This window comes from Phaseolus vulgaris, chromosome 6, assembly GCF_051622355.1.
Source record: "Phaseolus vulgaris cultivar YP4 chromosome 6, ASM5162235v1, whole genome shotgun sequence".
Classification (NCBI taxonomy): Eukaryota; Viridiplantae; Streptophyta; class Magnoliopsida; order Fabales; family Fabaceae; genus Phaseolus; species Phaseolus vulgaris.
In genome coordinates this window covers 8,975,494-8,996,997 of record NC_143503.1, presented here as the reverse complement: position 1 = coordinate 8,996,997, position 21,504 = coordinate 8,975,494, and the positions used below count along the sequence as shown (strand labels likewise).

At 33.4% G+C, this 21,504-nt stretch overlaps 1 protein-coding gene across 16 annotated transcripts; it reads right to left on the bottom strand.

The window, feature by feature from the left end:
- Window positions 1–5,916: 5,916 nt before the first annotated feature.
- On the bottom strand, window positions 5,917–21,162 carry LOC137816898 (uncharacterized). 16 transcript variants are annotated; one of them, XM_068620065.2, is made up of 12 exons: window positions 20,953–21,091; window positions 20,678–20,860; window positions 18,771–18,888; window positions 17,931–18,027; window positions 14,294–14,400; window positions 14,140–14,197; window positions 13,845–13,967; window positions 13,555–13,708; window positions 10,296–10,356; window positions 9,865–10,214; window positions 7,022–8,633; window positions 5,917–6,470 (listed from the first exon to the last, which is right to left on the bottom strand). In XM_068620065.2, exons 7-12 carry the CDS (start codon window positions 13,959–13,961, stop codon window positions 6,224–6,226), a joined length of 2,541 nt encoding a protein of 846 aa, XP_068476166.1. In that variant the 5' UTR covers window positions 13,962–13,967; window positions 14,140–14,197; window positions 14,294–14,400; window positions 17,931–18,027; window positions 18,771–18,888; window positions 20,678–20,860; window positions 20,953–21,091; the 3' UTR covers window positions 5,917–6,223. The 16 variants fall into 16 exon arrangements, with proteins under 16 accessions (XP_068476166.1, XP_068476159.1, XP_090159424.1 ...); XM_068620058.2 differs by lacking the exon at window positions 14,140–14,197 and having other exon boundaries at window positions 20,953–21,162; XM_090303298.1 differs by lacking the exon at window positions 14,140–14,197 and having other exon boundaries at window positions 9,865–10,123; window positions 20,953–21,138.
- Window positions 21,163–21,504: the final 342 nt, after the last annotated feature.

The window sequence follows — 21,504 nt, the reverse complement described above, 5'->3', positions numbered from 1 at the left end:
ATGGAGAGTTTTGTAGAACTTGGATAGTCCTTTTTAGGAGTCTCCTTATTATATAAATAAAAGACCCCTCTCTTGTAATTTTTTAGACTTGAATGATATATGAAATTGTGTTTCTGGAATTCTCCATGGATTTCTACAAGTCTTTTGTTGCCTTCTATCAACTCTTCCCACACTTAAGGACAATTGCATCAAGTGGATCAGAGCTAGGCTTCACATCCAGATAAGCCAAATTCTCGAAAAATAAACTAGGTTGTTCTTGAGGTTATGGGTAATGTCACACCATGTTCTTGTGTTTCTCCATATGTTCTTCATTGTTTTGTAATTTTCCACCATATATTTTTTGTTTTAATCGATTATTTTCAAAATTCACTGATTATTTTCAATTTCCACCGATTATTTTCATTGTTTTTTGTTCTTGCCGGTTGACCTCGGTTGGACTAAATGGAGAGCTCCGCTTCTAGTTTGTCTCCTTTTGGTGCACTGGAACAATGCTCCGTTGTTGATCACACTCTAGCGATCAAGTCAGTGAGAGCATACAAAATAATAATCAGTTTCAGTCTCAGGTATTCAGAAACAGCGTACCTTTACCGGGGTTTCAAGCCCTTTTGATAGATTTCCCATCTACAACTTCTACTAATGAGAACATAATCTCAACATAAAACATATAATCATTACAGAAAAATCACATGTTCACGTGCACCTCTTATCTTTGGGTGCTAACAACAGGAAAATATTTTGTCTACACGGGCACCATTATTCTCGAGTGCTAACAATATTATTCTCAACAAATTTTATTTGCATTTAATTAACATATGTGTTATAAACAAACATAATATTCCTTCTATTTTAACTATCTTTTTCGAGCTGTCTTACCCGCGCTTGGGCCGAGCTTCTGGCCCACCCTTTGGGCCCATGTTGGACCAAAAACCGAGTTGATTATACCAAAGTGCTTTGACCATGGTCCCGAGCACTCATGTCCAGTACATTTTTTATGTTTCTTGATTTTTCATAGGTTGTTCTTCGTGTTCTTATTGTTTGGTATGGTTCTTATCATTTTAATTGTTGTAGAGTTATCTATTTTCAAGTTTTGATGTTTCATTGTGTTCTATATTGAATCTGCAACAAAACCTACAAAAATATTTGATGATTTTCGATTTTTTTAAAATTTGGGTATTTTTCTAGGTGTCTTTGTTGTTTTTAATTCAGTTTTGTGTGCAATTAGGTGAGCTTTAATGCATTCAATCTTGTTTTTGGCATTAATTTTGTCTAGTTTTTGTTTCAATTGTCACACAATTCTAGTTTTCCACCTATTACATATGTGTTTGTTAAAATGTCTCTTAGAAATGCATACCAAGTATTTTGTGTTTTAGTGATAAAAATATAGTATAAGCTTTTGTGCCTTTTTTTTTATAATCTTTGATATTTTGAGTGCTATTTGATCATTAGCACTTTCTATCATATAATTTTTCTGTGTCTTATTGTTTTTGTTCTTAAATTTCCATTGGTTTTCTAGGTTTTTCTTCCTGTCTAGATTTGTAAATTTTTTGTTTTGGTTTTGGAATTTATTATGGGTTTGTTTCTCGGTAAAAATATATGAAACAATTTACAAAAGTTCTTTGAGATTTTTTTTATACTCAGTTAAAAAGGCACGTCCAAGAACAAAATTGAAAAAAAAAATATATAAATAATAAAGGCTTCTACCAAGAAAAACAAGTTTTCAGTGTTGATTACTCTCGGTTTGAACTTTATTACGTCTTATTCTTTGAGTTTTTTTACTTGAAATTTTTAACAGACCTTCCTTATTGTGTTGTTGATTTTTGATAAAAATTTGAGCCTCAAAATCGTTAGAAATTTTCCGCCATAAATTTTTTAGTCCTCTCTGAAAAACAATTTCAATTTCTGAACCTTAGTGATCTGGTGTTTGATTTGTTTCTCTCAAAATATACATTTGTTTGATCCAAACTTTCTTGCGTTTGGTCACATTTTGTGTTTAGGTTCTTGGATAAATATTTCATACAAAAATAGTTTCTTTGAAATTTTACATAAATTCTAGACTGTTAAGTGTCGGTTCACTCTAGATTTTTCTTTTGTAATACATTCTAGAGTTATTCTTAGGTTCATTTTTGTGTTGTGCTAGCCTTTATTCTTACCTTTAATTGTTGTTTTTCTTTTCTTTGGTTTTCCATTAAAGTTTTTCACATTAATCTCATTTCGGTTTAGCTTTTCAAATTGTGATTTTCTTGCTTGTTTTCTTGGATTTTTTTTTGCTTGAAAAGGCTTTGGAGTTTCAAGTGTTGGTGTTGAGGAAGAGATATCTTGTGCTTCTTTGAGGTGCTATTTTTCAAAGAGAAATTATAAAAGGGAAAGGAGGAGACAAGTGATTTTAGTGCATAAGTTTGATATTCAACATCACAAAAGCTTTGAAGAGTTTATGATTGGTTTCGTTTTCTTCTTTTAATTTTTTGTATCACAAAACATGTGTTGTTTGTACTTTTGGGTTGATTGGGAATTTGCTCCAAAGACAATCCCAATAGTCATTTTTAATAGCTTTTACGTGCGTTGGTGATGTAAGTGTGTCAGGGTGCTCTTAGTGTCACCTGCATTTGCACCTTAGGATTCAACTAGTTTACTTTCACTAGCATTTCCTTTGTTGCTTTAATTTTTACTCTTAATTCTTTCCTTTATTTTCTTGCTTGTTAAGTCTTTGTTATACATAGGTTTTATCTTTTGTTGCCTTTAGTAGATCTTCCTTTGATCTTTAGTTTCATTTGTGCATTCACAATGTCTTGTCCGTTTATAAATTGTTTTGATGTTCCTCAAGAGAACTTGTGTAGAGAAATATTTGAGGTAAGCTCTAACTAGGAAAGTCTTGATACTTAAATAGTCCATTGTAACTCACCTTACTTTCCTGTGAGTGATCTTGGATAAAGCTCATACTTGATTTCTTGATTTACTTCACAAAAAAATAAAAATATTTTTGAAAATCTTTTGCTCACTCAGGTTGACTTATAATTTTTTTTGTGAAAACATTTTCAGTTTTAAGTCAACAATGGGTGATTTATCACATCAATCTAGTGTTCATGGTATGCCACACTAGCAAAACAAACTATAGAAGTTTCTGATTTGAAAGAAATGTTTTCTAAATTTATGATTTCTCAAGAGAGGGATAAAGAAAAATCTAAGAGTCATTATGGGGATCATAAATATAGAGAAGGCTCACATAGAAAACAAACATTATAGGGCTCCTTCCATCCAAAATTCTACTAAGCTTGAAATAAATCTCCCTTCTTTTTGTGGGCAAAAAAAGTTAAGGTATATTTAGAATGGGAGGCTAAGGTTGATCAATTTTTTAAAACCATCAAGTATATGGATTTACAAGATTTTCCATGGTTACTCAAAGTTTTCAAGATCATGCCATCTCTTAGTGGAAACAAAGGCAATATGATGTTAGAATTGGTCACATATCAAAAAATTTAATTTGGACTAAATGGAAAGCATGTATGAGAAGAAAATTTGTTCCACGTTCGTATGTGAGAAACAAAGAACCTTATCCGCAACCCTATTCTTCACATGAAAAGGTTTTTCATCACTACCAAAATGTAGCTACATACCCTATGAATGATTATAAGAAAGAGGGTTACCCTTCCAAACCACAATTTAGGGTGAGGCCTTATAAAAAGATATATTTTGCTAACCCTAATGTTTTTACACCTAGTTTTCAAGATCTGAAGAAAATTATTACAATAGGTTAGAAATTTATAGAGGGAGAGAAAAACATGTTAGAAAAAGAAATCTTGTTAGAAAGAAAAAAAGAAGAAGAAGAAGAAGAACTGATAGAAAGAGATGAAAAGAGTCACATATTTTATTCATATACATCTTTTTAGTGTCCTCTAAACTCTTTTTGATCATGATAAGGAAAAACATAGTTTTGAAACTTCTTCTGATTATCAATCTTTTTCAACTCATGATGACAAAATTTTAATTTTTTTCAACTCATGATGACAAAATTTTAATTGACACTCAAATTATTTTCCATGAAAAAGAAATTTTAGAATCTAAAGTTTTGAAAACTAAAGAAGAAAAAATCTCAAAAGAAAATTCTTTGTATGAAGTTGAACCAGACATTGAAATACACTTATTTAGAATACTCTTGTGAGGAGTTATTTGAAGAAAAATTTCTATATGGAGCTGAACTAGACCTTGTTAAAAAAAATCTAAAGATGTCCTTATCATAACACAAGAAGATCAAAAGTTTTGGCAAATTCATAAGGTAAAAAAAAGGTCCTTTTTCCATTTTTCTTTTTCTTACTTTTCTTGTATCATTATCATCCAAACCTCTTTGTATGTTACAATTTTTTTTAGAGAGTATTCTTACTTCGTCTTTTAAAAAAATTCAAAATAATAAACAAAAACAAACAAAACTTTTATACATCTTTTGTATTCTTCTTAAGTTTACCATTTTTTTCAGGTGGATATTTTGATCCTAGTGGACTATGCTAAAATTTTGACATGGTGGCTCAAAACAAACCAGATTTGAGAACAAATCATTTTCAAGGGAGGGCATGATGGAGGACCATCCTTGTTAAAGTCGTCATCTTTCTCAACTAAGAGGAAAGGACCAACCTTAAAAAATACATAAGACAATCTCTGCCTTAGTTTGTATAAATTTGTAAATAGTAGAATAATATTTTAGGCATTGTATTTTGTGTGCCAAATTAGTGGGCCTTGAAAGGCTAAGTAGAAAGCATCCACATGACGCCACTTCAAGGCCTCCAAATAGGCGCCATGTGCCTCTCATTCAATATGACTCTTCATACTCCTCCATGCTCTTTGTCAACTTATTAGGCACCACTTGTGATGTGTCTTCAATTTTCTTATGTGCCACCTGTCTTGTTATTAATGGAGAGTTTTCTAAGTCTTGGATTGCCACATGGCAACTCATCATTCAAGAGGACTAGGTAATTTATAAATAAAAGACTCTTTCTTGTAATTTCTTAGACTTGATGTTCAAGCTTGCATATAGCTCATTCAAGTATGAGAGTAATTGGAGTTCCTATAAGATGATAAATTAATATTAATTAAAATATATTTCTAAAATAGAATTACTAGTCTACTATTTGCTTATCATGTTTACTTTTGCATGTGTTTAGGTCCACATAATAAAGAGAATGAATAGGCTTAGGCAAATCACAATGAATAATGTTGTTTTTGTTAAGGCCAAAACTAAATTAACTAATAAGCAAACAAGAAAACCAATTTAATTTAATATTGATGATTGTTCATCTAATGATGAGTGGATTATGGGAGATGAACATGAGCAAAATGAAGCATCACATATTTGGGTGAAAACTTGGTTCAATCTAAGTAAAGGAGAATGAAACTATACATCAACATGATTTAGATATTCCTAATTTGAATGGTGAATAAAATGGAAATGGAAATGATGGAGTTGAAGGTCTACGATTTAATTTGAAAGATTATTTGCTTTAGATGAATTATAGTTTTGTAACTAAGAAAGAATTCATATTTGGGACTAGATGAAATTGTTGGTTTACTGTTTTGTAACTAAGAAGGAGTTCCTATCATGGTGCTAGTAAGGAGTTGTTATGTAACTAGAATTGGCGTTTACACCTATTTACTTACTATTTTATATGTTTATATTGTTTTTGTCATGTTGAATTGTAGTTCAATTATGAGTTTCAAGTGAGATATAATGATTTTGTATGTGCATATATATGAATTTCATAAATTTTGTAGGATCTTACTATCCATGCAACGATCTCCCAATTTACAATCCATACTTCCCTTTCCAATCCTGAGTAAAATTTTGATTTTGACTACCTTAATGACAAAGACTAGAAAGGTACACATGAAAACATGGAAAAAAATATAAGGGTGGGGACATGAGGAGAAATGTTTCAGAAAGAAAAATCAGTCTACGAGTTCCAAAATCTGTTCCACATCGTTTTATACATCCTTGTTTCAAATAGAAAACCTGGGTCAGTTAGACTTAAGGCTGCTGCTGGTACTGCCACAAAAAAGTCGACCATTGAATGTAGTTTTTAACACTAGTTACAAGAAGAAAATATGAAACTTACCATCAATCTGAGCCCACCTACATGAGCAACCAACAGTGTTGAAGATGGTAACAAACCAAGCAGGAGCGCATGATTGGCCAGCAGTCATGCTTTTCAATGCACTGTAACCTATGTTAACTGCAGAACTATTTGATAGCTAAAGATGCTGAGGCAGCTGTTGCTTCTGCTATTAAGGAAATAGGTTGACGTGCATGGAGGCATGCACCTATATCAAATGGATGCAACTCAGAACCATCAAAAATAAGATTTACTCCAGGAAGGATTACTTCTTTACTATCACTCTCATCTGTTTCAGCTTTTAATGTGTTGCCTTGAGTTTCTTCTTCAATGGGCCTTGTGGAAGCTTCGTAAACAGGAGTTAAGGCATAAGATCTGCAAGCACCATCCAAAAACACTAGTTTCTGAGAATTTGAATCATAAGGGAACTGAAGTTATGAGCTAAAATCAACAGATGGAAGGGAGATTATACCAGGTTTTGTAGTATTTTAGTGTCTTGGGTTTTTATAAAACTTCATCATTCTAATTTTAAACTATTCCAACCGTATACCCTCACATACTAATAAAATATAGATAGAAAAATAGAGGATACCAATGCAACGTAATGCCAATAAAGAGTTATAAATACTAGAACGTATATTGATTAGCATGGTTTCTAGGCAGCAGAATAAGTGGGAACAGTCTCAGATTAGGATAAAATTGTATATAGTCAGTCACTACACAAACATTTAAGATATTTTATTCACCTTCAGTACACACCACCACAGTTGCAAATTTTGTGTTCTTAATTTAGAATATATCAATAAATTTTTACAGTCACTGGACTAGATTACAGAAACTAGGTGATTATGGTAAACCGTGTTTTTAATCTCATATATTTGTCGTTTAGAGATTAGAAAGAATTCAAGGTTTAGAAGTTAACAAACCTAAGAATGCTGCCATCAAAGCTTAAAACTTCAGTTCGACAGCGTTGTCGATTAGCAAGTTTTAGCCTTCGATGCTCACTTGAGGCCCCTGCAATTGGAGAAGAAGGGTCCACAAGCGGATTCCACTTTCCACTAGCATAATTCATTAGTTGTCGTGGGGATCCCTTGGCTTTCTGCTTCAAGTAAAGAACCTTCGCAGCAGGACCTGTTGCTTGGTACTCAGCACACATGTCATGCAAGTTTTTCCTTAAGCTTTGCATTGCATGATGGTGTTCTTCAAATGAGCCAGATTGAAGTAATTGAGATGAAACAACCCTTTGACATATATTTCTACACAACTTGGGACTGAATAACGGAATCCCAAATTCAGCACTCAATGGGACCCATTCATATTTCTCTCCTTCAGGTGCGAACTGGTCTGATTCTCGTCCAATAAATAATTTCAGCAGACGAATATACCCAATTGTCGGTAGTTCCATCTTGTCAGCCAAATCAGTCAAGAGAGAATTCAGTTGTGAACATTCCCCTTCACATATTCCTAACTCTTTTCCAACAGCGGTAATTGATCCGTCAAAGTTCTTTAAGGGCAGAGGGATATCCATTGTAGTCACCTTTCCAAATTCATCAAGGTCAAACCTACTTAAAGGCTGTACCAGCACAGCTGAATGTTTAAGAAGTGAATTTAAACAATGGAGGAGTATACTTCCCTTTACTAAATTTCCTTCATGCTTCCCTCCCAAACCTCCTACTGTGGAACCATCCCAAGACCATATGAGAGCTTTCTCACAACCAACCAATGGAGCAGGAAGTAAGCGCAGACACTGTCCTTTCATCAGAACAACTGATAGAGGCCCACACGCTACAGTCGAATATAATACCAATTTCATCCAAGGAGTCATAAAAGAATATGAGAGGGGACCAAAATGAACCAGACCTGTGGATCCAGGAAGAACTGATGAATGAGGAAGAGGCACTATGGACAGAACTACATCATAGTCACGAACAAACAATCGATCAAGGGTTGCTGGAGCAAGTGAAGCCAAGCTTTCACAGCGGAGAATGTCTACACGATATTTCTTAATTTTTTTCAACATTTCTTTTCCAACATCGGCCTCTTCAGCCACTAGTTTCTCATCATTCTGAAGTTTTCCATCTTCACTGGCTTCGTCCTGTATATGACTATCATCATCATCAAAAGCAATAGAAGAGGTTCCACTAACCATATTACTAGGAGTAGCTTGAGTGGAAGCAGGCTGCACCGACTTCTCTAGATCTGAACTTAATATATCATAATCATTCTTCCCAGCTTCTGTAATACCATAGTCTCCATATTTGTCAGTCGAAGATATTTCAGATATTGGAGAACTAGACTCATCATTTCCTAAAGTAGCCAGGTCTATCTTATCTTCACCAACTTTTGCATCAGAAGCAACTCCACCAGATTGTAGACATTCTAATACACAACGCAAGCTAAATGCATGATTTGCAAATTCCTGCAGCTCTCCCTCAAATTTGGCACCTTCCAGAGTGCTAAGATCCTTGCAAAGATCAGCAATGACGGCATGATCCAATTTCCCCGCTTCATAGAGTGTAACCGCATGAGATTTCAGGCCTGACAAAGTTCAGGAAGAATGATTTTGGGTAATAGCAATATACAAAAAAAAAAATTCTCAGACACAGAAGATAAAAGACAAACATGCTCAAAATGAATAGAGTAATAAAAATTCACAGCTTAGACATAGAACTAAAACGCATGGATTATTATCACAAATTGTTAAATTAGAGAACACAAAAACATTGCACTGAATATGGTGTGTTTGAATACAACGGATCTAAGTTTATGTCGACTCTATATTTATTATGCATGAATAGAGGATATTTTGTTTCCTCAAAAATAAAGATTACATGTCTATAATAAGCAAAATATTTTATTCTTATTTTCTTCAATAATGAATAGACCAAAAAGAAAATTTTACAGCTAAAAAATAGAACTCAAATACACCTGTTATTATTAATGCAACTATAATTTCTTATATTTGGGTTGGGACCATAAAAACAATCCCATTTGTTTCTTATAAGTAGGACTAGAGGGAGCAAAACTTATATACTTTTTTACTTATTATAGATATATTTCTTAGATTTATATCATTTAGAACTTTTATTATTATTATTATTATTATTTAGCTTATTATATTATATATTTTGTTTAACTTATTTTGTATTACTATCATTTAGAATATTTCTAATTATTTAGCTTATGAAATTGTTAATTTATTCTTGTAAGCAGGTTCAACATCTATGCACCAACTTTGGAGAGGGGGTTTGTCAGTTGTATGTATGTCTACTTTTGCAACTAATTTTCAAGATCAAAATATTGTGATTTTATCCAATTTGATTGCTATTTTGTGTCAGAACCAAATCTCTCTAATTTGATCTGATCACCTTCTATTTACTTTCCTTTCTGCATTTATTATGTAATTGAACAACGCTGCCTATATATGTATCTTTTTTTATTCCCCAGCAGTCCCTAAAATCACCAAAAGTATTAAGGGTTAGAGAAAGAAAGAAAAGTAATATGTATTATTATTTCCTCAATCTGATGCTAATATACATATAATATTTATATAAGTAGATATGGAAGGTTACAGCAACTTGTAACAGAACGCTAACTGAAACTATCAGACTAACTAACCAGAGGAAAAAGTATATAATACAACAATGCTCTGAATAACAGCCTGTGCACACTCTAACAAACATCAGCAGTACTATAACAATAAAAAACATAATTCAAAAAGTTCCAGCAAATGAATTTAAGCTTTAGAAAATGATGAAGGTATATATACCTGGCGAAACAGAACCCATCATAAGATATGATGTTATATTAGCATCAACTATGAAAGCAACACGTGTATAGGAAGAATGATCGCCTTGGTTGTTATCATTATCAGTGAGCATATTATCAAAACCATGACTAGCAATAGAAGCATCTTCATCACTGATTACACTTTTTGGAGACCCAGGTATGTTTGCATCTTGGAGAATAGATGCTGGATCAATTACTTTCGTTGCCCATCCCAATCGACATACAAAAGATGCAGCAGCCTGCAGTTGTAACAAGTCAGCCTGTAGGGTTGCTGCCAATTCAGCAACAGATGCATTTTCATTTGAAACAACAAACACTGCATATAGTAGCCTAGATGAAAAAGATATGGTGTTACTTGTGGAAACAGCATCTAAAAACAAAAGGATGGAAAGACTGGAAAAAAGGCATTACTCTTCTATAGGATCTTCGTAAGACTGCTCCCTGTTGGAAACGAAACCTTCGAGCCTGGAAACTGAATCACCACCAAAAGTATAAAAATTGTTGAAAGAGAGAAAAAATAGATGGATGCAACAGACACTGAAAACTGTTTGTATGGACTACACTATAGAGTCTGTTTTATAGAAGTTTATTACAACAAATACAAAGAATTATCGGAGATTTTATTTCTATGTATACATGATATGATTTGGTTCTTGCTCCTCTATGTAAACAAGTTTCCTCCTAGAAACATATAATACCCATAAGCAGATTTCTTATATGTGATTGGTGTAGCATAATCTGCATTAGTATAAACCTCCATGATCAATGTGCCTTCTCTTTGAATAAGAGACCTTACCTTGGACTTGCTTTCAAGTATTACATGAATCATGTAACTACATGCATTCTTCTCACAAGTCATACAAAAATTGCCTAATTAGACTAACATGCAAACAAATAAATTAGCCTACCTACTATGGGACAAGTAAATTATTTTCCAAACAAATATCTGATACTAAGATTTTTGCATAGGAGGACTTTTTTGTGTGAATAACTCCTTTTATCAATTGTATTTTGTTAATCATTTTCTTAATGTTGTCATTATTAGTAATTTGATGTAAGCATTTAGTTACAATTGACATGTCAAGTTGTTACAACTGACTTGGTCAAATAGACGAACTTTTTGAAGTCTATATATTGTAAACAGAAGCTAATACCATGTACGAACTCAGTATATTCCATAGAAAGTTTTCCTTTATATTTTTCTCTTCTTTTCTATCAATATGGTTGCTAAAGCTCTTTGATTCATAACCATAGATTTTAAAAACCATCCACCGCCTTCTCCAGCATCTAAAACATTGATTCATGCTACCACTCTAATTACAGTCTTCACCAAATGCTACAACCCCTATCTCATATTTTCGCACTTGGTTAACGAAAAATAAGATGACAAAACTCCTTACATAGCATCAACAAATTGAACCTGTCATCATGGCTCGTAGTCTTCATCAATATGTTGTTTCACTTTGGATTCCTCCATTATTTCTTAGAGAGAAAGATCATAATCTCAATCAATTTATTTCAGTTTATCTTGGGAATAACAAGATTAGATGTTATTTGCTTTGGTTTAATTGTCACTTTCAAGTTTGACTCTCTCTCGTGTCCTTGGGTGTGTTCATGCATAATAAGTATGTGAGAAAATGCATGCACATTTCCACCACCTAACATGAACCCATGCTCGCCAACTACAATATGAAATTCACAATTCATCCTTGGAAATCGCCATGGATCCAAGTTTAGACGGTTTGACTCAAAATTTTGATTTTGTTATCGCTTTCATTTAGAGTCATGTTGAAGATAGTTCTATTGAAGAAGCTCAAGGACTCATTCTAGCCCAAGAGTTACATTTGCTAAAATATTGCAAGAAGGTGTCCTTTGATTCTACATTTTCACCTCTGTTAATCTCACTCAATCTACCTCATAGAATGATGTTGATCAACATCAAACAACATATGCCCCTGACCATAATCCTAATTCGACTAATTTAAGTTACACATTTTTGTGGCTCTGGTCAGAGTCGTGGAGGTCATAGTTCTATTCAATGCCAAGTTTTCTTCAAAATTGCATGTTATCTCATCAATTTAATAGCATTATTAGCCACCGGTTCTTGCCAACATGAGAGCTTCTCTATGGTTTCTGTTGGAGATCTCACATTGATTAGAGATTAGAGCCTTTCATAGTATATAAGTGGGTGCAAACCTCACCCCATGAGCCAGTTTTATGGGGTTGAGTTAGGCTTAAAGTCCACTTCATAATATGGTATCAGAGCCATTTCGAGCTTATCCTAGCGAGTGTTTGTGTTGGGCCTATCGTGTCACCCGCTATCGGGCTGCTATCGGACCACCCATAATATATAGTCTCACGCACGAGTTGGCAGTCTCGGCGTGATGGGGTGTGTTGGAGATCTCACATCGACTAGAGATTAGAGTCTTTCATAGTATATAAGTGGGTGCAAACCTCACCCCATGAGCCGGTTTTATGGGGTTGAGTTAAGCTTAAAGTCCACTTCGTAATAGTTTCAATCTGCAAGACCAACCTAAAATCAATACTTTATTTATACCTTAGTCAACCCAACACTTACAGCATTAAACCCAATTCTCTTTGTAGTGGATTCCACCTCAACAATTTGGTAGACCTCGACAATCGTAACTGGTGGTTGCTAGTACTGAAATATCTCCTTCAAATGGGTTTCCTTATTCAAGAGCTTCATAACATGTGACAAACACCTCTCAAAACATTAACAAACCACTCCCTTTGACAATCTAGATAAGACCTTCACAAGCAATGGCCAAGGTCCTTCAATACTCTCTTTTGGTTCTATATATTCTACTTTTCCCCATAATTCTAATGTTAATAACCTTTTACATGTTTCTTTTAGTGAGTAAATACCCAAATTGATCTTGAAAGATGGGGGAACTGGTAGATAGTGCTAAACTCTAGGAATAAGAGAAAATTTAGCTGAAAAGGTCCTTCAATACTCTCTTCTGGTTCTATTTATTTTACTTTTCCCCAGAATTCTAATGTTAATTTTGTTTTCATAACCTTTTACATGTTCCTTTTATTAACTAAATACCCAAATTGATCCTGAAAGATGGGGGCACTAGTAGATAGTGTTAAACTCTAGGAACAAGAGAAACATTGAGCTGAAATTGTGTTTGAGACATAAGTGTTTTATTTATATTGAGAAAAAGGAATCAATACAATAAATAGAGGAAATCTGATGTCATTTAGTAACAAAGATATGCTTCAAGAATAACTAAAAGCATTCCTAATAATACATATATATCTTGACATACTTCATTATATAGGATCAGCTCCTTATTTTTATAATCATAACAAATAGGTCCTTGAATAGAATTTTCATTTAAATAGGTCCTTGAATCATAACTATGTTGGCACGTTAGTCCCTCCATTACATTGCAAAATATGGTTCCCAATTTAGTTTAGTTAGAAAATGAATGGATGACATGGCACCTAATTCGAAGTTTCTCACTTACATTGGAAAATATGGTTTCTAATTTAGTTTAGTTAGAGAAATCGGTGATTAAAAATGTCAACTAATTAAATCTCCATAATCCTTATATACGACTTTGTAATCATATGCAATGATATTTTGGAAGTAAAGCCTAGAAAGCAAAAAAAAAATAGACTCAAACTTTAACTGAAGACAGACCTTTAAAGCGATCTTCGGGATATACAGGAACATCAAAATAGATCAATCCTCGACTATAAAGACCCTTTACAACATCAGGATCAAACAAGATAAATGAATTTGCTTCCTCCTTACAAAGTTTATCTATCATGGCCATTTCCTCTTCTGAAAGTTTCTATAAAGGCAAAAGATAGCACAAGAAAAAAATAAAGTGAATACCTAAATTATTTCTTATTTCCAAATAAACACAATGAACAACATTATTGCAAATGAACCCTTCTCCATTAACAAGGGTGAAATGCAGACCGTACCTTAAATTCTTCCAAAGTAAAGTTCACCAAACAAACTCCCCACCAAGGTTCAATAGGAAAATCCACAGGCTGTGTAGGTAAAAGTTCTTTTGCAATTGACTTGTTCAGCTTCCACATGATTTTCTGAATACCCCAAAAGAGGCATTGACAAGTAAGGAAAGAATGTAATAAAATGATTATCCAGTATAAATATGATATGAGGAAAATATTTAAAATCAGATCAATGGTATATAATTAAGAAGTGTCAGATGAAGATAAGGTATATTATTCAGTTTGACATCTCTGGAATCAATACCTTGCCTGCTTACACCAAGTCTTTAAAGGTAATATCAGCACCACGATTGAAACAGGTACTAAAACAATCACGGAAATGCATACAATATCATGACATGAAATACAAGAATCAAAAGTATATTTCTGTATACCATATTGGCAAATCTATCTAGTACCTTAGATCTGCACTTGTTCATTATATCAATAAATTCATTCCTCCCAATTCCTGTAAGCCTTAAAGCATCAGCTGCACTAAAATTCGGGATGCTGTCATAAGGTTGCTCTGCATATAATTAAAACATGCAGGAAACTTTTAGGCCAGCTCACTAGCAAGCAAATATTTATTATTTTGCACATTAATTAAGCACAAATATTTATTATTTTGCACGTTAATTGCTATAGCACAAAATAAAAAAGTTAATAATACTAGATGGAGTTCTTTGATTATTAGAGTATGTACTTAGCTATACTGTATACGTAAAAATTGTTCTACGTAGTCAGAGCTGTTAGCTATTGCTAACAGCTACTTCTTGTAACCTTTTCAGTAAAGGCTGTTAGCTATCTCTTATGTTGTAAGTTAGCTAAAACTACTTATGTACGCTTCTCTTTTAAATATGTTAATAAAATGAATACCATTCAATTTGTTAAACACTTCTCTCTTGTTCCGTTCATTTTACATCATGGTATCCAGAGCCATTTTTTCAACGTCTCCTCTTCCCAATTTCTAAGATTCCTTTTCGACATCCCTCATGGCTTCCACATTGCACTCCTTTCCAACCTCCATTGTTGAGAAGCTTGACAATTCAAATTATCTCCATTGGATGCAATATCTTGAACTAGTAATTGAACCACATAAGCTACAACGATTTTTCATAATCTTGTGGTTGTGCCACTGCATTTTCTCAGCAAAGTGGATTGCACATTTAATCATGTTAATCTATGAAGTGTGAGAAGTTAAAGATCAGACATTACTTATTTGGTCTAGAGAAAAGGGAGGAGAAAAATACATATGTGGGTCGATACTGGACCCTCAAAGGATCAGAATTATTGGTTTTGTAATACTTTTCATTGAAGGAAATATATTGTGTTTGTCTTTCTTATCTCTGTAAACTTCATTTTCCTTAAGTTTTCTGATCCGGCTTCTATCTATCAGAGAGGATTCTCCAATTAGACATTTGAATCGCATTTAGCACATGTTAAATGTGTTAGATCCAAAGGCACATGGAAAGCATGAAACACATGATGGGTGCCGCACATGGGGTCTTTTGGGGCATGGAATTTGAAAGTTAAATTTCAAATCGATGCAAGCAGGCTATGTTAGCTCTTCCTACAAATTGACATGTAATCAATTCATTTCTATACTTTAGAATATAGTATAAAATTGATGCCAATTTGCATCTTCTCTTCTCTCAAAAGACACCTTTGGAGCACTCTCCACTTGAACTCTTCCACCAAGGAATCTTACTGGTGATCTAGGGTCATCCAAGCTTCTCCTAGAAGCTATTTTTGCCTATCTCTTCCATTGTTCCACCTTTAACAATCTTTGCTTCTGCAATCCAACCACACTCCAATCGGTTCAAGTATCCTAAGCAAGGCCATCCTCCATCATTGAATGAGAATTCTCTCTAAGTTCTACATTAGAATATTTGATTCTTATCTTTGAATTTCCAATTCAAAGAGGTGAATCTTCCTCGACTCATCAATTCCTCTTAATTGTGGCGTCAATCCAGGTATATTGGAGTTTCTTTATCTTTGATGTTTTTCGCATTTTCGACTTACTTGATCCTTCGGTGGAAATTATCAGGAACTACCATGCACGAGGTTAGTATTTCATCTTCATGAGTCCCTATCCCTTATTGATCCAGCCACTCAACAGTATATTCCTTATGTTGCTAGATTTGTTAAAACCTCAAATACTTGGGTTAATCTTGATCCTGAGTCTGCAAACACGGATCAGCCTAGTGCAATGTTAACAAAATCAAATATCACGGGAAATAGAAATACTTCATGGATACCAGATTTTGGTGCTAGCTTTCATGTTTTTGCTAAACCACAAAATATCAAGCAACATAGTCATTTTGATGGTTTGGATGAAATATTTATTGGCAACAGTGAAGGTTTAAGCATTTTCTATGTTGGTTTCTCTTCTTTTGTTTCACCTCATTATTCACACATCACTTTTAAACTTCACAATTTGTTACATGTTCCATCAATTACTAAAAATGTGTTAAGTGTTAGTCAATTTGCTACAAATAACTTTTTGTTCTATCAATTTCATCTTGATGTCTGTTGTATAAAATCTCAAGGGACGAATAAAGTCCTTCTTCAAGGATTTGTTGGTGCTGATGGACTTTATTCATTTCATAATCTCAATTTTCAAGATAACTCCTTTGTGCTATTGTCATCTTCCAAATCCTTTAGTGGTTCAGCCACCCATAGCTCTTTGTAGTTAGAGCTAATGAAATAATGCTAATACTGTAAATTCTCGTCATATACAAATAACATCTAGTAATATCAGTTTGTGGAAGACTAGGTTGGGTCATCAGAACACTCATGTAATGAAAATTGTCATGAATCATTGCAAAGTTTCTTTTGTCCTTATGCCTCTGATTCTATCCATTCTTCTTTAGAACTAATTTTCACTGATCTTTGGGGACCTTCTCTCACATTATCTCTTATGCAAGTTACAAATATTAGGTGTCTTTCATTGATGCCTATTCACGATACACTTGGATTTTTCCTATAAAGTCTAAAGTTGAAACCTTGTTTGTTTTCAAACAATTAAATCACTAGTTAAATTATAACTTCATTTATAAGAAAATGTCAAATCAGATTAGGGTGGAGAATATCGACCTTTTAGGATTTTTTAGGTAGTCATGGTATTAATCATAGACTCATTTGTCTACATACACGTCATCCATCTCTAATCTATAATCTTCTAAGTCTAATTTTGTGTTTGTTCCAACACCAGTTGTTAACATGCACCCATAATTCATCCTTCATTTTTTCTTACCCATTTGGAAAATAGGTTTGAGTAAGGTGTGAATATTGGATTTAATAACACAACACAATTGAGAATCAATCTTTATCCATTGTTCATGGAGTTTTGGAGGAACAGATTCAGAAGCAGCAGTGAGATGGATTTGTATCTCAACCCACTTAACCATAACCAGATTTCCGATGTCCAAGTGAAATAGTTAGACTCACCCACCTTCTCAATACTAACAATATGGCTAGAAAATATGGGAGTGTGGTGTTGGAAGACATTTTTCTTGGAAAGTTAGGAAAAAAATAATGAAAAAAAAATAAGGAAACGGAAAAGTAGATCGGACCACCAAACAAACTCCAATAGATTTGCCACCACTAGGTTACGAGCACACGGGGGATGAGTAAACTCTCAACCAAGGGTTTCCCTCTACAAAGGGTCAATGCTTAATTTACAATAACCACAAAGCTAACTCTCTCCCATCCTTCTTCCCCTATTTATATCTTATCAACACCCTCTAACTAGTTGATTAATATACTAAATATCCTAACTAACTCATTAATATTCTAACTAACCTCTCCTCCTTATATCCTAACAAAGATAAAAGTAAATGCACAACTCTTCCAGTTCCAACCATTCAAGTTTCAGAACAACCCACTGTCAAAAATATTCTCACAGATACTATTCCTATGGTAGTCAATAATATGGTTAAGATGCCATGACTTCCAAAAGAAAGCACTTAATTGCAAGCTAAATGCAGCAAATATTAATCAGGTCTCATTATTAAGGGATAATGCATTACAGAATTGAAATATGTAGAAAGTTACCATTTCTCATAACTTCAAAAATCATATCACAATAATATCTGAAAGGCGATACTCTCATTACACGGCAAATATACTCTGCCAGATGATACGGAAATAGCTGCAAGTTGAAAACTGAGAATATTATATGCAGATGCATAGTATAAGATTTAGAGAATAGTTGAGAGAGAATTTCAATTCAGAAAATATTTTTCAACCCAACTGAAATCAGTTACATGTGTGTTTATACACTGTACTCTAACTAAGTGGGAACTAGAGTCCACGGCTATCAAACTTGAACTAACTGAGAATTAGTTAGAGTCTACTGCTGACAAAGTGTAAACTACAGATGATATGGAAACAGCTACTATACTATTGTTGTACAAAGAGTAAACAAAAGAAACAAACTAAAAGTACTATAATACTTTGCCAAAAAAAAGTAAAACAAGAGCTCAATGGTTAATATCCAGGTTCTGAATTTCTTGTCTTACTGGTGTATGGGTTTATTACCCCTTTTACCCTATTTGAAAAAATCTTGCTTATAAAACAAATGTCCAACATCCAAGAATTGGTATGTAGTAGTTATATCTGGCATCTAACTACACAAATGAGATCTTTTGTTTACAAAATGACAAGTTGGTATGATTAAACTATTCATTATTATAAAAAAATTGATTCAAAAACAAAAGAGAAACAAAATCCAGTTTTTAATTATAATGTTGAAATATTTATTTTAAAGTATTAAAACTTCAATTATCTCCCATAAACATCTTAACAACAAAGTTTTCTGATCATTGATGATGTAAACACTGTAGCATTTGATAGATAGTATCAGAATCAGATAGCATTTAGTGCAAGACATACGGCAAGATTCTTCCGCAAGTAACGCATCATCTCTTCATAATATTCGCTTTCTTTACAAACTTTACGAGCAAAACAACTATTCCATATGAGTCTCTTCTTTATGCAACTTTCAATTATCCTGCAAAAAAATCGATGGCCAACAAAAAAGGAAAAGGCAATATTGATAATTGTCATATTGAAAACAAATAATTACTTATACAGTACTATGCATGTGGTTTGGACATGTGCAAAGAAGACCACCAATATCACCCATGAGGAGAGTCAATGGCATGGTTTTTAAAACTGTGAAAGGGGTAAAGGGGACCAAAATGGCATAGGAGAAAATTGTTCAAAAGAATCTTGTAGTTAATAAATGAAGCTAGGAACATTATCCCACCAGGCATAATCTTGAGATCAAGTGCCAAACTTAGCAAGTTTATCAACACATTGATTACCCTCTCTAAAGATATGCGAAAAATGGATGAACATAGTATTACTGTTTGTAAAAACAATTCAGCCATCTACTATGAAATTCCAAGGAATAATAGAAGTATTGGATGAAGCTTGAATAACAAGTTGTGAGTCGCACAATCCAAAGATTAGTCGAATCTTTGTAGACAGCAACTTCCATAGTCAGAATCAAACTCACCGTCTGTTAGGCAAAAGGAGAATGAAAAAGTGTGGAGAGTGTATTATAGAAGAAAATTAAAAAGTAGAGTAAGTTTGTATGCTGGCGGGGGGTGAGTCTGTCAGGGTTGGCCTTTAAATAGAGACCAACCTTGTAGGGTGAGGGGTTTGTTTTTCATTGTTGATTTTTGACAGGATTCCTCCTGTGTGAAAGGAACTGTTTCCTTTTTAAGTGCTTGTTGTGTACGTTAGTGGGTGCTGGAATAATATCTTCTTGAAGAGAAAATCAGTGTGTTTCCATTTAGTGTGTGAATTATGTTCTTTCTTAACAAGGCACATAACATCATCTCAGCATATCAGGCATAATAAGCACCAAGATATGAAGAGAAACAACCCACAATAGAAGCATGACAAATACCCCACAACCAGGTACATCAGGGAAACCGAACCTTTAATCACCCCATCAGTATGGCATTTAAACCAATCGCTCTCACCTAGTTCGACGAGGATAAGACTTTGGTTGTTGTTATGTAGTATCATGTCATTAGGATAATTGTATATCCTTGTGTATACTTTTAGTATTAATAATATAGTCTCTCTTTTTTTCCTCTCAACAAAGATTATGTATTTCAATGGAGACATGACCCTTGAAATAAGTCGATTTTAGCATTTTATCTACTAAAAAATACTATTTCTAAATGAGAATTAACCCTCCCAATTTATCGGTAAGCGTAGATCTTGGTTTTAACACTAAAGGCACAATATCCAAACAAAATAAAATGCCCCTCATTACTAAGAAAAATTACTTATTTTATTCTACTCTACAGTTATTTAAGATATACTGGGTTGAGATAATGATGTCCTTCAATAAATTGTTTATCCCGCTCAAACAACTAAGTCATTATTATCTAAAAGGACACCACACAAGACATACTTGAAAATTAAAGGGTCCTGAATAGCATACTAACTCAGTACAATGGTATACATACAAAAACCTGATAGAGTGGTTTGCTCGATACGTTCACTACATTGGCAGAACTTGTAATGTGTAGCCCCACCTCGAAACACACATGGCATATAAAGGATGAAAAAAATCCAATAATGAGTGGTACAGGTGAATCATGTATTTTTATTTAACAAGCTTGCAGAAAACACTGTATAATACAAGTTTATAGTTATTTCTAGTATAACAGAAAGTGAGGAATTTAGCTTCACGACCACTATGCGTGTTTTTTTAAGCCTTAAAAATTCTTTAAAATACAATGACCTACTGCAGGAATCCCAAGAAAAAACACTCTAACCTTCTGTGCCATTCTTCTTTAGAAGAAAGGGTAACTTGAATCCTCTTTGGAAGATTCTCCCAAGTACACTCTTCCTTAATAGCTTTTTGCAACAATTGTTCCTCAACTGTCACGGGAGCACGCTGCATTTTTTCACTTCCCAAACACCACAAAAGTGCACAGAACACACACAGATAGGTGAAACTGCAAAATTGAAATCAATTAAAGCAAATCATACAAAACAAAACAAAGATCAAACAAGATCTACTGTGAAAGCCAAAGAGAATGATCAGAACCTGAATACTAATAGTTGAATTCAAGTGCGTTTAGCTAATTGAAGTTCTAGAGCAGACACTGTTGGAGTTTTTCTTCTTTTCTTTTGCGCGAGATCGGGCAGAAGAGAAGTCATTCGTTAATTTGGAGGAAATTGAGAGTAGTTAGATTCCATTCAGTTTCTGATCTACCCTTTAGGACACCCTGTCAAACTTCTCTTTTTTTACCTCGTCAAATAGTTAAAATATCAAAATTCTCCATTTAATGTTTATTTTAAAACATTTTTTTAAATACATTTTACAAAAGTTATCTTAAAAAATTCATTCCAAAATATCTTATACACACCTTAAAAATGTTATTCCGAAAATCTTTTCTAAAATATATTTTTTATAAAACATTTTTCAGAATATATTTATAAATTCTGAGAAGAGTGTAAATCAAAAATATTAATTTGGAAGTCATTTTAAAAAAGAAGCAAAATCGTCTTTTCATATATTAATGGATGCATAAAGAACTTTGATAATAGGTACAGGAAGAAATAGCCATTTGCTAAAACTACTTTAGTGCAATATAAA